General features: G+C 46.4%; 1 protein-coding gene across 2 annotated transcripts in view; it reads left to right on the top strand.

The window, feature by feature from the left end:
* The window catches only part of LOC119978409 (plakophilin-1-like), a 72510-nt gene that overhangs the window by 39372 nt on the left and 12022 nt on the right, over positions 1–21116 (top strand). For both annotated transcript variants that reach the window (XM_038820036.1, XM_038820037.1), the window contains exons 6-9: positions 783–945; positions 8025–8142; positions 11617–11787; positions 20856–21032. In XM_038820036.1, the coding sequence (XP_038675964.1) occupies positions 783–945; positions 8025–8142; positions 11617–11787; positions 20856–21032 (629 nt within the window). The remainder of the gene's footprint in view (positions 1–782; positions 946–8024; positions 8143–11616; positions 11788–20855; positions 21033–21116) is intronic.

Below are 21116 nucleotides of genomic sequence, written 5' to 3'. Positions count from 1 at the left end.
GTGAAGCATTTATGCTAACCACCATGCTACCGTGCTGCCTATTAAAGTTAGGCTTTAATAAGCTAGAAGTTAGCCCTGCGGTCGACTACAGTAAATGGACGACTGCCAGGCGTTCTGGCTATTTATACCTCGATCTGGAGGCGTGGTTAACTCAGCCTCTCGACCAATTGGAGAGCCGTCACGTGACTGGTCTCAACCAATCGGTCGAGAGGCACATGACTGACCAGGGCCAATGGTAAGCCGGTGTTCTGCACCAATGGCAGACAGCTATGCAAATCATACCACCACATGCAGGTTATGAAAGCTGCTAAAAGACACACTATTAATCCATAATGAAATAATAAAAACATAGCCTATTTTACCTATTCACTAAATTAATGCCATTTGCATTCTGAGGCATGTAACAATCTAGGTAGACACCAGGTACCTGCCAACTTGTCTGGATTCATTGACGGCTACAAGTAGTCCAATTCCCTTAAATCTTTGGTTCATGATGTAGCCTGTTAAATGTTGTGTTTCATGATAGATGTTTGTCGCTGTTGATCATTCGCATGTAGACTACTGTTTGATTTGCATCATAGAATTGATATCTGAAGTTGTACTGGCTTTAAATGCTCATTTCAAGATCTCTGTTTCATAAAAGTATTCTAAAGGAAGCTATTTAAAAATGATACAAAAGAGGAAAAAGATGAGGATCCACAAATAATGTTACTTTCAAAACCGGTGATTGCTTCAGTTTATACATGGCATATTCAGTTTGTCAAGTATTTTTCATGTTTTAGGGCTTTTATGGAATCTTTCATCATGTGAGAACCTGAAGGAGGACCTGATTAATGTTGGCTTGCCAGTTCTGACTGAATCTGTGATTATTCCATATGCTTCTGAGGAGCATGGAAACAAAACTACTGATTATGAGATTTTCTACAATGCCACTGGATGTTTAAGGTATGATTGTCACTGCTCCATCGGTGTTGGAATAAGACTCTTGTATAACCAGGTAAAATGCAAAGGGCGCAATTCTCCCAAATTATTTCGAAGTGTGGTCTCCAGCAGGAAACAAAAATCCAGAGTGCATCCACCCACGCTTAGAAATTATTTTGGAGCCAGGGGTGATTTGCACCTTTAAATGTGGTGTGTGGGACCCAAAGAGGCGCCCTGATCTCAGAATACCCCTACCGCATGATCACTGACAAAAGCCTCTGAGCCCCCAGGGTGGTCATCACAGCTATCCAGAGAATTTAACAATGGCTGCAAGAAGGCCCTCATTGAGGAATCCTTGCACTTTTGCTGACTGGTGCCAGCTGCCCCTATGGTGGAAAAGTAACTCCACTGAAATAAAATTAATTGAAAATCGCTTCTTGTTCACAAGTAGGCTTCAACTGAAGTTACTGTGAAAAGCCTCTAGTCGCCACATTCCGGCGCCTGTTCAGGGAGGCTGTTACAGGAATTGAACCCGCGCTGCTGGCCTGCCTTGGTCTGCTTTAAAAGCTAGCTATTTAGCCCTGTGCTAAACCAGCCTGTCTGCAGGCATGCTGTTCAGGCATGAGGTTGAAAAAGATATAGCCTTAAAAAAATGCTGTTAGACAGAGCACCTGCTCTTTGTAGGAAGCGCTTCAGAGTAGAAAGAAATCCACTATAGAAAAAAACGTGGTTTGCTAAGATGCCTGCTCAAAGGAGGAAGCACTTCAGTGTTAATGGACCATGAAATGCTACAAATAAAAGCTAATCCCTCCTTTCGATAGTCTTGAGCTATCAATCAAGAGGCTTGTAAAAGTCAATGGGGTGTGAATTCAGTGGAAACAACCAAATATAAAAGGATAACAGCGGGCAGACTGCAACTGTGAAATTACAAGAGGCTCACGATAGTCAATGGGATGCGACATTCAATGTAAACAAGCAAGTACAAAGAGATAAAATGAGGCATACTGCAACAGTGAAACCACAGAGCCTATTGAAACTTCAAGAGGAGTGAGATGTTCTTCCAAGAGACAAGCTGCATGCGAGATTTTAGGATAAAGCTGCAGCTGTGCTTTGCCTTGTTATGGGGTGTTATACATGAAAGAAAGCAGGCTTCACAGACCCAAGCAGCCCCCATCCCAGGGGAAACCCCCAAACTGGCACCCACCAGTCCAAACCAAGCACCCCAACCCCCAGCTCCCTTGATGGAACCCCCCCTCCCCATGGCATCACTGATGAGGTTAAAATGCATGCAAATAAACTCTGATCAGGTACTCGCCATTCCTGGCATTGCCTGACTTAATTAGTATTAATCCAGCACAATGAAAGGTGATTATTTTTATCAGTATTAGTTGAAGAAGGTTTGGAGATGCTGTCTATTTTTATACTCCGTGAAGTGAGAACAGAAAATATTCCATTGGCCTCTGAAAGATTCCTCCACACCAAAACACTACCTGTCTTTTCTTTTTCATATACTCGCCAGTTGCATATTTTCAGGACTTATTAAATTTGAGAGATTTTTTTAAAGTCTTCTATGTAACAGAAAATTAGATCACATGGAAAAAGTGGATGGATTATGTAGCGCAATAATGCAAATGATTTGGAAGTTACAGTGCGGATCAGACAGAAGACCCTCCTTCAAGTGACTAATGATGAACACTTTGGAGAAAAATGAAAGACTTGCATTTATAATGTGCCTTTCACAAACTTGCATGTGAAGGATATTTTGAGCACAAAATATAAGAGATAAAAATTTTACCCAGGATTAATCAATGAATGTAATATCAGTACTAGGAAAGGAAATCCGACACTCATTCAGGCAAGTGGACAGTATTCCATCACACTCCTGACTTGTGCCTTGTAGATGGTAAACAGACTTTGGGGTGTCAGGAATCATACAATCATAGAATCAAGGAAGCAAGTTACTCCACAGAATTCTTGACCTCTTGTACCCACAATATTTATGTATTTTTTTCAGTCTAGTTTCTGGTCAATGATAGCTGCCAGGTTGTTGATAGTAGGGTTATTGATAGTGTGATGGTGAGGTCATTGAATATAAAGGGGAGATAGTTGTATTTTCTCATGGTCATTGACTGGCACTTAAGTGTCAAGTATCATCAGCCAAGATTGAATGTTGTCCAGGTTTTGCTGCATATGGGTATGGATTCCTTCTGCATCTGAGGAGTCACAAACGGTGCTGAACATCAGTGAGCATCCCCACTTTTAACCTTATGATGGAAGGTCATTGATAAAGCAGCTGAAGATGGGATAGGACATCACCTGGAGGGATTTCTGCAGTGATGTCCTGGGACTCCAATGATTGGCCTCCAACAACCCTCTTCCTTTGTGATAGATATGACTCCAACCAGTGATGAGTTTCCCCCCCACCCCCCCCCCCCCCCCCCCCTCTCAACTTAAAAAAAAAATCTTTATTGTCACAAGTAGACTTGCATTAACACTGCAATGAAGTTACTGTGAAAAGCCGCTAGTCACCACGTTCCGGCGCCTGTTTGGGTACACGGATAGAGAATTCAGAATGTCCAAATGACCTAACCGCACATCTTTTGGGACTTGTGGTAGGAAACTGGATCACCCGGAGGAAACCCACACAGACACGGGAGAACGTGCAGACTCCACACAGACAGTGACTCAAGCCTGGAATCAAACCTGGGACATTGGAGCTGTGAAACAACAGTGCTACTCACTGTGCTACCATGCTGCCATTCCAAATTTGACCTTCCAGCACATTCTCCTTCTTTATATCAACCTGTTCGAACCTATTAACCTGGTTCACACTGCTCTCATGAGCAACAAGGTCCCTCTCTATAGTGAATACTGAAGCAAAATATTCATTTAGGGCCTCCCCCATCTCCTCAGACTCACGGCACAAGACCCCTCCACTATCCCTGATCAACCTTACTCTCACTCTGAGCATCCTCTTGTTTCTCACAAGTGTAGAATGCCTTAGGGTTTTTCCTAATCCTTTCTGCCAGGGCTTTTTCATGCCTCCTTCTAGCTCTCTTAAGTCCATTTTTGAGTTCCTTCCTGGCTACCTTGTAACCCTCTAGAGATGTGCCAGATCTTTGCTTCCTCAACCTTGCGTAAGCTTCCTTGTTCCTCTTGACTAGAAGCTCCACTTCTTTTGTCATCCAAGGCTCCTTCACCTTACCATTCCCTCCTCGTCTCAGTGGGACAAAACTATCCAGCACTTGCAGCAAGTGCTCCTTAAACATCCCCCACATTACTGTTGTACCCAGAACAATTGTTCCCACTTTATGCTCCTCCGCTCCTGTCTAATAGCAGTATAATTTCCCATTCCCCAATTAAATACCTTCCCATACTGTCTGTATTAAATACCTTCCCATACTGTCTGCAAAGATGAAAACGCCCCATTATATTCATTAGACAATGTAAGTGACCACATTTGAGGACATTATAATTCTCTTTGCTTACATTAGAAACACTGGCATTTGCCATATTGGTGTCTGAAACAACATTTTGTGCTCCTGGAATTAGAGGAGTAGAAGTTACCTACCACTTCCATCCCTGCCCAATACCAGTAACCCTTGATAGAAACATGAATATGTGAATATCAACTCCAAGATCCGAAGAGTAATCTTTTTTAAAAATTCATTTCCGGGATGTGGGCGTCACTGGTTAGGCCAGCATTTATTGCCCACCCCTAGTGGTGGTGGTGAGTTGCCTCCTTGAACCGCTGCAGTCGTTGAGATATAGGTACACCCACTGTACAGTTAGGGAGAGAGTTCGAGGATGTTGCCCCAGTGACAGTGAAGGAGTGGCGATATATTTCCAAGTCAGGGTGTTGAGTGATCTTTGGAAACATTTTTCGCAAAACAACTTTGTTCACATTAGTCTGAAAAGTGTTTTGTTTCCTGAAAACCATGTTTCTCGTTTGAATGTGGGGTGCGCGGTGGAAATTTGGTTCCAGTTGGCACACACATTTCTTAATTAAACAGACAGAGCTGTTATTGTGTGCTAGATGTTTTGTGTGAAGAAAAATCTTGGCTGGGAATTAATCGTCTGGCAAAGATATTAATGTAAGACAAACTGTGCATATAAAATGTTACTTTGTTCAGTTTTTAAATTCATTTATGGGATCATTTATTGCCCATGGATAGATGTGTATCATTTGGTGTGCAAACCGATTTGCTGGATACCAAACATCCAGGAACATTCTGGGTTCCTGAAACACGAATGCAGGGGGGAGAGGGTTAAAAGGAGGACGAATTGTGAGTTTGTGGAATGGTTCTTGCTTTCAGATGTTGTTTGGTTTGTTTTACACATATTTGGAATAAAGTACATTTTTAAAAATAAAGAATGTTGCTCCACTGTCTAGACTTTCCAGATTACGGGCAGACCTGACTTTGCATCATTCAAGTTACCAAGAATGACACATGCAATGTTTAGAAACTGACACCCTGGGCAGATTGTTTAGCAAAAAATGGTAAAGTGTCAGTCCAGGTGGAAAAATTTAATGAATCCTGCCGACGGAGTCAGTGGCATTTCTCATGGAAACTTGAACCTCTTGGGGGAGAAAAAATAATGACTGGGCATAGTTAACACCATCCCTCTGGCGAGATGAGAACTCTTAGAGGCGGGAACCGGCTTCAAACAACTCGGTGCGGTCTTTAAAGGGCTACAGCCGAAAAACAGATGGGCCACATCTCGGCGGACTGGGGGGAGGGGGGGGGTGGTCTCGAGCATGACCCTCTTCCACCTTGATAGTCATCGCTGGCAGATTATACCTCCCCATCCCCTCATACCCCTCCCTGGGCAGTCATCACAGGTAGATCCAGCCCCAAATTGTCCACGCACCCCCTCTTCCCCCCTCCATGGGGCTCTCATAAGGGTCCTTACATGTGACTGCCCCCGGCACAGGTTGGCAGTGCCAGCTTGGCACCTGGCAGTCAACCTATCATTGCCAACCTTGCGAGGGCACAGCCCAGTCATGTCCCACTGACGCCCGGGGGCTATACTTACCTCTTGCCCCTGAAGGGATCCCCCTCCCACCCACTGCCAAATATCTTAAGACTGTATCATCTGATTATCAAACTTCTGCCTGATCTACTCGCGTGTCGAGGTTAGAATTTAAATGATGAGTTAAGAGTGAGCACAATGTGGTGAAGAAGAGTGAGATAAGTTCAGCTTCCGTCGTGTGTAAAATTATTTCAGTAATAACAAAGATCTAAGTGAAAGAGCTAACCCTATGACTCAATGCTCCAGCAGCTTATTCCAGCATCCCCGAGAAGGGAGGCGATTGACACCATAGTGAGAATGAGGTAGTGCAAGTTATGAACATTATTTCACATACATGGTTTTGAGTCAGCAAGAGACTGGCTGTTCAAAGCTGTTCACTTGTCTGGTATCTCGGGAATTACCCACAAAGCAATCTCGCCAATTTGTAACCTCAGAGTCTGGTTATAGTTATACCGGTGTTGACTTAGTGATGCATTGCGTTGCCAGTGTCCCCATGTAGCTTATCATTTCAAGCACGCTGTCCATAAATGAGTTGCTATTCAGTTGCCGAGTAACTCTCGAAACGTACGTATGATTATCAAATGTTTACATGCCCAACTTAATTCTCATTTGTAACTGTTCAATAATGCTTCATAATCACAGAATCACTGAATAATACAGCACAGAAGAGGCCCTTTGGCCCATCAAGTCTGTACCGATGCATGAAAAACATCTGCCTGCCTATCCTATGTGGCAGCACTTGGCTCATAGCCTTAAATGTTACGGCGTGCCAAGTGCTCACACAGGTACTTTTTAAAGGATGTGAGGCAACCCGCCTCGACCACCTCCCAGGCAGTGCATTCCACACTGTCACTACCCTCTGGGTAATAAAGCTTTTCCACAAATCCCTCCCTCGACCTGCTGCCCCTCACCTTGAACTCGTGACCCCTCGTAACTGACCCTTCAATGAAGGGGATAGCTGCTCCCTACCCACCCTGTCAGTGCCCCTCATAATCCTGTACACCTTGATCAGGTCGCCCCCTCAGTCTTCTCTGCTCCAGCGAAGCAACCCAAGCCCATCCATAGCCTCTCCTCTTCATAGTTCAAAAGTTCCATCCCAGGCAACATCCTGGTAAATTGCCACTGCACCCCCTCCAGTACAAGCACTTCCTTTATTTTGATATTAACTGAATAGTCTAAGATGGTTCAGTGGGCTGAGACAGACCTCATTCATCCCTGACTTAAGTGTGGGAGGTCAAACTTTGGAAAGTTCCTTCGTAAAAGGCTAAAGCAGCAAATTAATGATTTATGTGGTTCATTGATGCACATTTCTCCAGATCCAAAACTCCAGAATCTTACATCTATCACCTTGAGTCTCCAACTGATCTATGCTGCTTTCCTCTGCAATCTGAAGTCTTTTAAATTCTGAGTTTAGTATCAGGTGATAGAGTAGTTACAGATAGGGGCTGGGATTCTCCATCTCGCCAGCCCGTTTTCCTGCGCGGCTCGCCCTCGCCAGCAGTGGGTTTCTCTGTTCCCGCAGCCGGCCAATGGGGTTTCCCTATTGTGGGCCACCCCACGCTGTCAGGAAATGCATGGACGCACTGCTGACGGGACAGAGGATCTCGCTGACGGGGAATTTCGCAAAGGATGTTTTCCCCAGGCTGGTGAGTCCAGAACCAGGGGACACAGACCGAGAATTAGGTTAAGCCATTTAAGATAGAGATGAGTAGGAATTTCTTCACAGAAGATGGTGAATCTTAGGAATTCGCTACCACAGATGGTGTGGAATCTCAATCATTGAGCATGTTCAAGAGAGAAATGGATTGATTTCTGAGTATCAATGTCATCAAGGGATATTTGGATAGCATGAGAAGTGGTGTGAGGTAAATGATCAGCCATGATCTAATTGAATGGCGGAGCATGCAGACTGGAGTATGCAGACTGGACAGGTCGAAAGGCCGACTCATATTCCTTTTGTAATTATTACTTTCTGATCTACTTCGTTTCTCCATTTTCACCTTTGGTGCTCTGCACTATGAGCTTCAACACTTGAATTTGATTTCTGAATTTAATCTTGCTCTGTATAGGAACCTGAGCTCTGCTGGCGAAACAAGCCGCCAGTTGATGCGCAACTCCCATGGATTAATTGATTCTCTCATGTCTCATGTTCAATCATGTATTGATGGAAACCAAGCTGATGAAAAAGTAAGTAACACAATGATGCCAATAGTGGTTCTCCATTAAGAAAATGGAGAAAAACCTGATCAGAACTATTAACTAACTGCTTTGCATGCCTGGCTGAGATATTCAAATCATACTTTTTGGGTTTTCATGGCTAGTCATCCCATTTACAGGAAACGGAGTGGGAACAAAAATGATATGTCTTTCTTGGTATGAAGAATTTATATGTTTGCCAACTCTTTGTATAGTTAGTGTATAAAACAGTCCAAGCGGGAGAAACAAGAAGAAAATTGATATCTATTTGTTACACTATCTGTGATAGTATGAAATCGATCATTAACTTTGGAACACACCTGCCTGCCATTTCAGTGCAAGTAATGTTAACAAAGAGCCTTTTGTTTACTTCAATAATGCTCATGTAGCCACTCGTATGTCTTGTGAGAGAGAGAATGTTTAATGGGAAATTGACAACTTTTTAAATATTTATCACTGAGTACTCATATGAAATGGTTTCGTGTTGTTGTGGATTAATGCACTGTCTAAAGTAACTGAAACTTAACATAGTTTTAAGAAGTAAATCTAAGGCTATATATTCCTGAGGTTGAACCCGGAGCATTCAAAGGTTTACAAAGCGACCACCTTTCCTGTATGTTACTTGAAAATGCATGATTCTGACACTGAGAGTTGAATTTTTAGCCTCTGCAGGGGGTAGGAACAGAGGCAGGTGGGTGCAGAGAGTGGCACGGTAGCACAGTGGTTAGAACTGTTGCTTCACAGTTCCAGGGTCCCAGGTTCGATTCCTGGCTTGGGTCACTGTCGGTGTGGAGTCCGCATGTTCTCTCCGTGTCTGCGTGGGTTTCCTCCGGGTGCTCCGGTTTCCTCCCACAAATCCCGAAAGATGTGCTGTTAGGTAATTTGGACATTCTAAATTCTCCCTCTGTGAACCCGAACAGGCGCCGGTATGTGGCGACTAGAGGCTTTTCACAGTAACTTCACTGCAGTGTTAATGTAAGCATACTTGTGACAATAAAGATTATAAAATAAGAATATTGTTTGCTGGCCTTTGTGCTGCTTCTCCGGATCCATCACTCCAGGGCCATTTTACCAGAGACGGGACTGGGTTTGGGCAGGAGGGGATTGGGGGGTCGGTGAGAGGGGGTGGCGGTGGGGTGGGGTGTTCCAGGCAGAAACAAAACTCTGGGATCTCCCCCAACAGTGGTGGCCTGGCTCGAAAGGCCATTTCTTTCCATTTTTATTGAAAGTTTTGAAACAATTGTAAAATGGATGCCTCGATTTTGAAGTTCCCTGTCTCTCATTTGCTTGCTGTGGTATCCTGTTACTGCTTTCCAGTTGGAAGGCCTCTTTACCTGCCTTAAATGGTCGGCAGACCTGCCCTCTAGCATTAATTTGGTGTGCTGGGTAAATCACACAGGTCGACTGTTTCTCACAGTCCGGATTTTAGTTCCGATTCAAATCTGATAACAGGGTTCAAAAGCCGACAGGGAACATCTGCCTGTGAGTCTAAAATGTAAAGTATCCTATCCTTGGCATTGATGGCATTCATCTGGTTTAGCATAGTATTTGAAGAAAACAGTATTTTGCTTCTGTAAAATCCTTTGCCTAACACAATATAAAGCAACAGACAGTCCTCTGACAGATTGTTATTTTCCATTATCAGTGACCTAGATGACACAATGCTCTTCAGTCATCATCCTTTCCTCCCAGTAAAAATAGGCCTTCATTAACACACAATGGGATAAGATTTCTTCCAGTAATACTATATGTGAACGCAATGGAGAGAGTGCAGAAGAGAGGTTTACAAGAATGGTTCCAGGGATGAGAAACTTCAGTTACGAGGATAGATTGGGGCTGTTCTCATTGGAGAGAAGAGGGCGAAGAGGAGATTTGCTAAAGATGTTCAAAATCATGAGGGGCCTGGAGAGAGCAGAAAGGGAGAAAACTGTTCCCGCTCGTAAAATGATCAAGAACGAGAGGGCGTGGATTTGAGGTGATTGGCAAAAGAAGCAAATGTGATATTGTGTGCAAACATGTTGCCTCATGAGCAGTTCGGGTCTGGAATGCATTGCCTGGAAGTGTGGTGGAGGCTGGTTCAATTGAGGCATTCAAAAGGGCATTAGATAATTACTTGAATAGAAACCATGTGCTGAGGTATGGGGCAAAGGCAGGGGAATGGCATTAAGTCATGAAGCTTGTTTGGAGAACCAATGCAGACACAATGGCCTCCTACTCTGCTGTAACATTTCTGTGATTCTGCGCTGAATCAGATTATTGATTCTTGTAATATAGTACACAAAGTAATATTAACCAGTGCACTGCTTCCACATCACTTGAGCCCGTCTCAGAATGATGAATCTATTCCTTCATTCAATAAGATCTTGATAGATCTGTCCCTCAACTCCATCTACTCACCTTTGATCCATACTCTTGAGACAAATAATCTCAAGTCCTGAAACGTTCCACGGACCTAGCATCCACAGACATCGGGAGAGAGAATTCCTCCTTTCCAGAGGGAAAAAGTTCTTTCTGATTTTATCGCTAAATGGCCTAACTTTACCCCTTGTGTTTTGGATTACACACAAAAGGAGGCAGCATCTTTATATTTCCTCCATTGAGTCCTTTTATCATTTGGAAAAACCTCAATAACATCAGGGAGCATAGCAGATTTACTTTGTCAATGCAACTGAGTATATCTCACTTACTGGTTCATGTAAGCGTTTGGTTCTTGCTGTGATTTTCATATACAATTAATTGATTACCTTCCAATTACTTGAATAGAAACCATGTGCTGAGGTATGGGGCAAAGGCAGGGGAATGGCATTAAGTCATGAAGCTTGTTTGGAGAACCAATGCAGACACAATGGCCTCCTCCTCTGCTGTAACATTTCTGACAAAGATGGGCAGCACGGTAGCCTAGTGGTTAGCACAAATGCTTCACAGCTCCAGGGTCCCAGGTTCGAATCCCGGCTTGGGTCACTGTCTGTGTGGAGTCTGCACGTTCTCCCCGTGTATGCGTGGGTTTCCTCCGGGTGTTCCGGTTTCCTCCCACAGTCCAAAGATGTGTAGGTTAGGTGAATTGGCCAGGCTAAAATTGCCCTCAAGGTCCAAATTGCCCTTGGTGTTGGGTGGGGTTACTGGGTTATGGGGATAGGATGGAGGTATGACCTTGGGTAGGGTGCTCTTTCCAAGAGCCGGTGCAGACTCGATGGGCCGAATGGCCTCCTTCTGCACTGTAAATTCTATGAAATTACTACAATTAATGATCTCAGATGCACTCCAATTTGAGGAATGCAATATAATACTATATATAATATATATGATTAGTTAAAAATTTAGTTATCTTTTTGGTAGTTTTATGTTAAAAGCATCAGCTTACTTTATAATATTAGCTTATCTTAATAACCGTTTGCCAACATAAACACTAAACTTAAGTATTTTCTGTTGTTTAACTCTTGTGGTACCATGTTTTCTTTCTGCCAGTCTGTTGAAAACTGTGTGTGTATTCTGCACAACCTCTCGTACCACTTGGATTCTGAAGTCCCAACTGCATTCAGCCACATAACTGAGAATGAAAATATGAAGAGCCAAAATAAAGCAACAAAGAAGTCCTCTGTCGGCTGTTTCAGCCCTGGACCTGATCAATTTGATGAGGTGACCATACATACAAAATCTATTATTGAAGATGATGTTCGTATTGCTTTTGCAGTATTTCAGTAAATTCCAGTCTGCTTTAAGGCCTTTGAGTTCTAAATGTGGTGTTCCATTTCCTTTTCACAATGATAAAAGAAACCCTTAGCAGAATTAATGTATTGAATGAGTTTTGTTTCTCTTTTAACAAGTCTGCTCTGAATACGAGGCAGACCAGAACAGGCATGTTCTGCTATTCAATTGCGGCATATCTGTATCTTAACTCCATCTATCACTTAGTTCTGTAGTCCTTAAATCCCTTTGCTTAACAAAAATCTATTGATCTCAGTTTTTAAATTTGTAATTGATCTACCCTCAACATCTTTGGGAGGAGAGCTCCAGGGCACAATCTAACAGCCGTGTTGAGCCCGCCTTGGGACGTGGCGCGCGGCTGGTAAACTCGCCACACTTCTCGGGATCTAACCGGACACAGTGAGACATCACGATTTGGATCCCGTCCATGGTGGATGGGGCCGGAATTTGCGTATTTAACTTCACACTTAAATATGTCTCTGTCAGAGCCAATCAGCCCCCTAATCGAACGGTCTCCCCGGGCGCCTTTTAGTACTGGTCTCCATAAACGGAGACCAGGCCTAATGGCACTTTTGGGGAGGGGGCTCCCAGGCGATCAAAGGCACCTGTGTGGTTGGTTTCTGGGCAGGGTGGAGCCCTGACACTGTTGATGCCACCCAAGCACCCTGAGAGTGCCACCCAAGTGTCACCTTGGCAATGACCGGGAGCTCAGGTGGCACTGGCAGGGGCACTGCCGGTTTAGCTGAGTGGGCTAGATTTGTGCCGGTTTGTGATGCAGAACGAGGCCAATTTCCGTACCTGCTAAGGTTATTCACGAAGGCCCACCTTCTCAACCTTGCCCCTCACCTGAGGTGTGGTAATCCTCAGGTTAAATCGCCACCAGTCAGCTCTCCCCCTCAAAGTGGAAAGCAGCCTTTATTCATCTGGGACTATGGTGGCTTTACCTTACCTTTACCACAAGCATGGACTAGGCATAACGGCACTGGGGGTGGGGGTCTCCCAGGTGATTGGTACCAGTGGGTGGTCAGGCTTTTGGCAGGATACTAACTTGACACCCCCAATGCCACCCTGGCACTGTGGCACTGCCAGCCTGAAGGGCATTGTGGCACATTAGCAGTCCTACCCTGGCAATGACAGGATGTCTAGATGGTGCTGCCAGGGGCACTGCCAGGGTGCCAGACTGGCAGTGCTAAATTGTCCAGGTGGCATCTTGCCGGGGCTCGGGGATGCCCTGCCCTTAACAGGTGGGGTGCGGGGCTCGAAGAGCCCCCAATTGGTAAGTTGTAGCCAAGCTCATTAGTGCAAGGAAATGTGCCAGTGCTGCCTCAGCGGGGCATTGACGATGCCCAAAAAAAGCAGAGTTCAGTTTTATAGCAGACTCATTGTTGCCGGGAAACACCCTGCTAAACACGTTCAAAATGGTACTCTGTTTCTTTCCATTAAATCGTGCCCTAAGGCTATGTATAGCTCCACCAAGATACTTTGGATTTAGAGTTTCCCATTTAAAGGTGAATTCCTGACAAAGATAACAGGCAAAATTTACCTACTGCACTGCGCCCAATGCAGATCTGGACGCGCCAGTAAAATAGCAGAAAAGGTCAAAATCGAGATTGCGCTGGGCGCCAATCATTTTGCTATCGAACTGTCCATCTCCCGACGGTGAGTTGCGGATCACGGCCAAATATGGTGAGCATATCATTAACCCTCATTTGTATTCATTTCCATCTCATTCACGAGATTTAAGTCAAATGCAACGGCCTCCCAGGAATTAACCAGCTCCCCAGCGAGAAATCATGTAGCTATAATTTAGTACTTTTTAAAAACATCAAGCTGGTGCAATGGGTCCTGAAAGGAACTAAGGTGAGCGCCCATTTCCATTTTTGTGCATGCAGCTCTTGGACATTGAAGCTACTGGACCACTGCTCAGGGGCAGTGGGGACCCCTCCGTGGTTGGGCTTGGTCGGAGGGCCGAGGCATTGTAGGTCAGGGGTCACCTTGGGGGGGGGGGGGGGGGGGGGGCGAAAGTGGAGGGGGAGGTGTGTGGAGCTTTTGACAGTGAGTCATTTAATCCATCTTTACATATTGTGAGACCAAGAACAGGAATAACTACAGCTGCTGCCTCTCTGTCTTACGAAACACTTGCAAGACAGAGCCCTGCTGTTGGTTTGATGATGAAGGTCACGTAACACCATTTGACTGTGAGCAGCCTCAAGCTTTACAGCTGAAGGCTATTGCGAATGAGGAATTGGCCGTGATAGTTATGTGATAGTTACGTGAGCACTTCACGGCTCTCAAGTGACTTCTCATGGGTACAGGTGCCATGACTCAAGACGATGATTATTGCATATCATTTCAATCAAACTTTGAAGCCTGAACAGTGTGCTTGAACTCTAGAAGCATCAGCACCATCGAGCCAGCAGCCAACAATGAAATACTCAAGAATTGGGCTTCAGCACTGGGGATAGCCTCGTGAGTATGCCCAGTGTTGATGATCAGAGGAACTTGCGCACAATCTTCCTAATGTTCCCGGAAGGGATCTGGGGTCTAGGGGCTCCCGCTGTGGCGGCGGCGGGGGGGGGGGGGGGGGGGGCGGAACGGTGAGTGTGCGGAGCAAGATTTTCCACAACTGGCTCAGTGGCTGGTACTCTGGGAGTGAAGGTTAGACACACAAGGGTGTCTAAAACTGAGTTTATTCAACCTCTCCTCATAGCTAATATCCTCCATACCAGGCAACATCCTGGTAAATCTCTTCTGCGCCCTCTCTAAAGCCTCCACGTCCTTCTGGTAGTGTGGCGACCAGAATTGGACACTATACTCCAAGTGTGGCTAAATAGATGGCACAAATGTCGCCTTGTGTCCACCAGGGCATCAGGGGGAGTGCCCTTCATTAACAGGAAGGGATCCATTCCCTGAATGTTCAACTCCTGCGCGACTACTACCTCCAGATCATGCACACTTCCCAAGGAGCATGCGTCACAGCTGCAACCTGGGACACTTCGAGATTTCAGGCATCTTTAAGGACACCCCAGGTTGATGAGTTGGCTTTTGGGGGATAAGGGGTATTGCTGAGGTCTTGGCTGATGGCTCCAGTGCGGAGGTTGGAGACTGAGGTGGAGACTCCATACAGTGAGACCCATGTTGCCACCTGTGCTGTCATTGAGAGGTGCTTCAGACTGCTCAAAATGCTGTTCTGATGGCTGGACCGCTCTGGCAGTTACCACCCCCCACCCCACCACCACCTCCCCGAGGGTTCTCTCACTTTGTGGTGGGGGGGGGGGGGGGGGAACGGTGAGTGTGCGGAGCTAGATTTTCCACAACTGGCTCAGTGGCTGGTACTCTGGGAGTGAAGGTTAGACACACAAGGGTGGGGAAGGCTTGGGGGATTTCAGGGCGGGTCACGGATTCCATGAGGTCGCGGATGCCCTGCATGCCCAAGCATCAACTTTATCAACTTTGAGCTGGACCAGGCCCACCAAGATGCCCAGGCTGCAAGATTCTCTGCTATTGCCGGGATGTCCCAGGTCCAGGGGGCAATACAAAGAACAAAGAAAAATAGAGCGTAGGAACAGGCCCTTCGGCCCTTTAAGCCTGTGCCGACCGTGCTGCCCATCTAAACTAAAATCTTCTGCACTTCCGGGGTCCGTATCCCTCTTTTCCCATCCTATTCATGTATTTGTCAAGATGCCCCTTAAACATCACAATCGTCCCTGCTTCCACCACCTCCTCCGGCAGCGAGTTCCAGGCACCCACTACCCTCTGTGTAAAAAACAAAACTTGCCGTGTACATCTCCTCTAAACCTTGCCCCTCGCACCTGTAACCTTTGACCCCTCTAACCTGGGAAAAAGCCTCTGACTATCCACTCTGTCTATGCCCCTCATACCTTTTTAGACCTCTATCAGGTCGCCCCTAAACTCCTTTGTTCCAGTGAGAACAAACTGAGTTTATTCAACCTCTCCTCATAGCTAATATCCTCCATACCAGGCAACATCCTGGTAAATCTCTTCTGCGCCCTCTCTAAAGCCTCCACGTCCTTCTGGTAGTGTGGCGACCAGAATTGGACACTATACTCCAAGCGTGGCTAAATAGATGGCACAAATGCTGCCTTGTGTCCACCAGGGCATCAGGGGGAGTGCCCTTCATTAACAGGAAGGGATCCATTCCCTGAATGTTCAACTCCTGCGCGACTACTACCTCCAGATCATGCACACTTCCCAAGGAGCATGCGTCACAGCTGCAACCTGGGACACTTCGAGATTTCAGGCATCTTTAAGGACACCCCAGGTTGATGAGTTGGCTTTTGGGGATAAGGGGTATTGCTGAGGTCTTGGCTGATGGCTCCAGTGCGGAGGTTGGAGACTGAGGTGGAGACTCCATACAGTGAGACCCATGTTGCCACCTGTGCTGTCATTGAGAGGTGCTTCGGACTGCTCAAAATGCTGTTCTGATGGCTGGACCACTCTGGCAGTTACCACCCCCCACCCCACCACCACCTCCCCGAGGGTTCTCTCACTTTGTGGTGGTCTGCTTTGCGCTCCACAACCTGGCACATCATTGGGGCAACATGCTGGAGGAGGTGGAGGGACATGCGGCCTTGGAGAAGGAGGAGACGGAGATGGAGGATGAGCCTGGGAGGACTGGCATGAGGAGCCAAAGGATGGAAGACAGTCAGCGGCAAGTGTCCGGCATGCCCGGAGGATAGGGACAGCCCTCATCCTCGCCCGATTCTCACAGGAAGGACGCTTTGTCTGTCAGCTCACCACCTCCCTCCCCCAATCGCTCCTTCTTTCCCCTCTCCCATTCCTATCCTTCCCACCCATTTTCCTCCATCCTCCCTCCCGACTACCCTGTTCTACCCTCCAAGCGTTTGTGTAACATCACCTCGGTATGATGGGACTGTGTCGGCACTGTCAGCGGATCAATGTACGACATAGGAGAGTGATATTAACCCACTGGATGGTTAGCCCTGGAACACCTCAGTTTATGCCAAAGTCTGACTCCTGTCTTTCTGCCGACAGCGTGCTCACACCCATCCTCCGAACGGGGTCTGCATCGGGGGCATTTGGTCTTGAACTCTGTGCTTGGAAGCCGGGAGGAGCAGAGGGAAACAGGAGTTGGGTCGTGCAGGCAAGCCTGCTGTGAAGATTAATGTCACAGAGGCTTGTGAGCAGCAATGTGGCGCAGTGGTGAGCACAGGGACTATGGCGCTGAGGACCCGGGTTTGATTCCCGGCTATGGGTCACTGTCCATGTGGAGTTTGCACATTCTCCCCATGTCTGCGTGGGTTCCACCCCCACAACCCAAAGATGTGCAGGTTAGGTGGATTGGCCACGCTAAATTGCCCCTTAATTGGAGAAAAAGTAATTGGGTACTCTAAAAAAAAAATTTTTAAGTCACAGAGGCTTGACATATATCGGGTATAACATGCTTTAATAGTGAATATTTCAGTGATCCTTTCTCTTCTTGATCTTTCTTGGTCTACTGCTATGTTTAGCAGTGTCCCCAGGATGCACATCAGAGGTGGAGGCAGCCTGATGCTTTCCATGCCCTGTGCCTTTGATGCCCTTGGTGGATGTCGCCTGGAGGTGGAGGGCCCTGGCTGACTTTCTAGTATCACAGGCATCACCTGTTCTGGCAAATGGCCTTGAGATGCGCCGGTGTCGGGAGGGGGGGATTCGGAAATACTGGAGTCTGCCATTGTCTCCTTGGTGGCAGGCCCCGGCTTGACCTCCAGTGCTGCCTCCTCCCAGACCGTGCCCATATGGCCCGGGGGGCCTCCATGAGACGGAGTGGTAGCTGTAGTGAGCTCCAGAGGTCCCTGAGTTATCTAGCTCTGCCAGCCCTGGAGGCTCCCCATTGTCTGCACCTCGATGCCCTCAGCGATGCTCCTCAGTGACTGGGCCATGCACTGCAGTGCCTTAGCAATGTCCACCTGTGTCCGTGACATGTCTCTCATCGACTGAGACATGATGTTGAAGCGCTCAGCCATGGTTATTACAGACTGAACTATGCCCTGGGCACCACCACTTAAGACGCTGATGTCGTGCTCCAGGTTGTCTACTACGGTCGCCACCCGAGCAGTATCCGCCTCGCCGCCACCCATTGTCAGCATCATCTCCTGTGCCCGTAGCCTTTGGGACTCCTCCAATCGGCTATGCAATCATTGAAATAACGCTGTCATCCCCTGTTGAACCTCATGGCTGCGTCCTATCATCTGCATCAGCTCTGGATAACCTTGTCCAGAGGTTTGGCATCTGATTGGGACCCAGCTGAGTCCTGGGATCCAGCAGACCTCTGACTGCTGTCTCCCTTGGTTGTGCCTGCCTCCACCTGATGTGCATCAGCAACTGTGTGGTGCTCACCAGATTGTGCCCCAGAAGCCTGTCCACTAATGCCGCCCACTGAGGTGTGTCTCTGCGCCTGTGGAAGGTGGGGTTGATAGCTGTGACACCTTGGTGGTTGTCTCCTCTGAGCTCTCCTCCGAGCACTCTCGTGTGGCGGTCAGGGAACATTTCCGGTTGTCCTGGCCCCATCAGGCTGAGATCCTGCAAGATAATGGACACGTGGTCAGTGAGAGGGAAGGATCATTTGTCTGACATGAACTACTCACTTGAGACAGGTCAGTCTGGGTGAAGGGGCAGTTGATCCTCACCTCTTGTGGAGCTAGCCAACCTCACTTTTGCTGACTGCTGTCTCCTCCATCAACCCCGCGATTCCTAGGCCCGTTCCAAATAGGGGGTGGGGACTCTGGTACTCTGCCCCTATTTTGGCCCTATCCTGCTTATTATGGGCAATCTTCTACTGCAGAGGCAAAGAGAGGGCATCGTGAGCCACACTTGGTGGGTCAGGGGGGCCTATTGCACGCAGCATGTGTGGGCACTGCAGCTGGACATGAGGGGTGTGCTGGTTGGTGCCAGGGCATTCTGAGGAGCAAGCATGAAGATCAGATGTGGGGAGGGTGCGGGTTGTCAGCCAGTGAACTGTTGTGGTTGTGGGGGGGTGGGGTTTAGGAGTTTGGGGGGAGGGTTTAGGGGTTGGGAATTTGAGGGGTGGCAGGCCCAACTGATGCCAGGAGAGAGATGGTAACTTACCCTTGTAACTCAGTGGAGGTCATTGGTCTTCTTCCGACATTGGATGGCTGTCCTCTTGGTCATGCTGTCTGCACTGACAGCCACTGTAACTGCTTCCCAGGCAGTATTGCTGACCCTGCTTCTGGATCTCCGACACCCTTGAGGGAACAGAATGCCCTGTCTTGCATCGACAGCATTGAGAAGTCTTGTGAGGTCAGCATCGCCAAAGCAAGGAGCAGGTCTGTGCAGTGTCATGCTTGGGTGTTGACTGGGAGGGAGTGGTGAGGGAGAGTTTAAAAGCAACTCCCCTTGTTAGCGGAGAGACACTGAGGCACAATTCTGGTGAATCAGAGGGCTGAACAGCCAGTAATGCTGAACCGACAGCAAGCTCATGGGAACTTATTTCTGGCACTTAAGTGCTGTTAAATATGGCCCGCGATCTCGCCAATGCGGCCGTTGAGAAACACCCCGCCAATCACACAGGACAAGGCACTGAAATAAACTGTTAAAATTCTATGTCATATTCACCGGCAATATGCAACACAAAAGTTAAATGCATTAAATATATGCAATAAAAATGGAATCTGGAACCGTAGGTCAGGATTTGATAGGTTTGAAGGCAGGAGGGCTTCACAACTCCGTGAGAGGCCTTCCTGTCGCCTGTCTGCCCACCCCAGACTCATTGTAATTATACCAGTGGGTGGGATGGCGTTTTGTAGCTTGGAAGCTAGTGGGCTGAAAGGGCTCATCCCACTGACACCAGCATTTAAGCGGTGATGGGAGAGGCCAAAGCCAAGCAGGTTTCTCTCTGAAGTGTCATATTGTACTCAAAGCGTAACTCTGTTTCTCTCCCCACTTTTATGCTACGTGACCGACTGAATTTTCCTGGCATTTTCTCATTTTTATTTAAGAGTTCAGTTAGATTAAGCAAGGGAGTTCAATCCCTTTTTTCATGTTGCGCATTCATTTTTAAGTGAATGACTCCATTGGAAACCGTGGCAACGCTGAATTGAAATTTCAAATTGCCTCAAATAGTCGATGTTCACACTATTTTTTATACTTCTAGCACTCGGCTGGCTGATAATGTGATCTTTGTAAGAAGCTTTAATGAATTAATTTAGCAGTTTTTCTGAAAGAAATTCCTAACCTTTTGTACTCTTGATACTGCAGTAGACATCTTTCAGCGTAGAAATATGCAAAGTGAAAACTTGTTGATCCAGCTGACCTTGGTTAGAGGGGCAGGTAGATAATTGGAGCAGGATACACCAACACATAATATAGACTCATTTCAAAGTAATAAATTCTCTCCTTTTTATAGTCCCATTGTAAATTGCCGATTTAGAACAGAAGCTAACTATGTCAACTGTCACATTGTAATTGCAACTTCCTGCAAGTGGTGATGCTGCAACACTTTTGCTGGCAAGTGGCTTTAACTACAGAATGGCTTGTTTTCATTGTTTCTGTTACCAATAAATCATAAATGGGAATTGGCAGCAATGTAGTGCTGTGTAAGATTTTTACTATAAGACATTTGGGCCAGTGCCTGCTGGTAATGTAAGGTATATTACAATTTTACAACATATTGAGCTTGCTTTTTGTTGATTTCATTCACCCAAAATCAATGCTCCATCATTAATTAGAATTTAGTTTCATGTAGCATTTTAATTATTGGCAGGTTTGAATCTCCTTCCTGATTCCAACGCAAGCTATATTTCAGTAGAAATACTGATTACTGCTACCTCAAAACAGAAAGAAAATAGACAATTTGCACTTTTGGAGTCGGTGGTTAACTTTATTTGGATTTGTTTCCTGTTTTGCATTTGATTTTTCTTAGTTTTATAACCACGGGTAAGTTGGCAAAAGTGAAAAGAGTCCCTTTTAAATGTTTGTGTTGACCTTTCAGTAACGTGTGTTCCCTTTTCCTTCCACAGTCTGAATTATACAATATGCCTCTCCCTCAAGAGGATGACAATCCCAAAGGTGTTAGCAACCTGTCACATTCAAAAGCAATCAAAATGTATACAGCCCTGATTGGTAAATCCAAGTCCGATGCAACGCTGGAAGCTTGTGCTGGAGCTCTGCAGAACCTTACAGCCAGCAATAAAATGGTACAAAATCTTTGAATGAAGGGAAGAGGGAAGGGCATTTTAAAGTGGTCCAGCAAAACATTGTTGCTTAAGATGCAAAAGTAG

Source organism: Scyliorhinus canicula, chromosome 15, assembly GCF_902713615.1.
Source record: "Scyliorhinus canicula chromosome 15, sScyCan1.1, whole genome shotgun sequence".
Taxonomy (NCBI): Eukaryota; Metazoa; Chordata; class Chondrichthyes; order Carcharhiniformes; family Scyliorhinidae; genus Scyliorhinus; species Scyliorhinus canicula.
The sequence above is the reverse complement of the archived record's forward strand: the minus strand, read 5'-3'. Positions and strand labels throughout refer to the sequence as shown.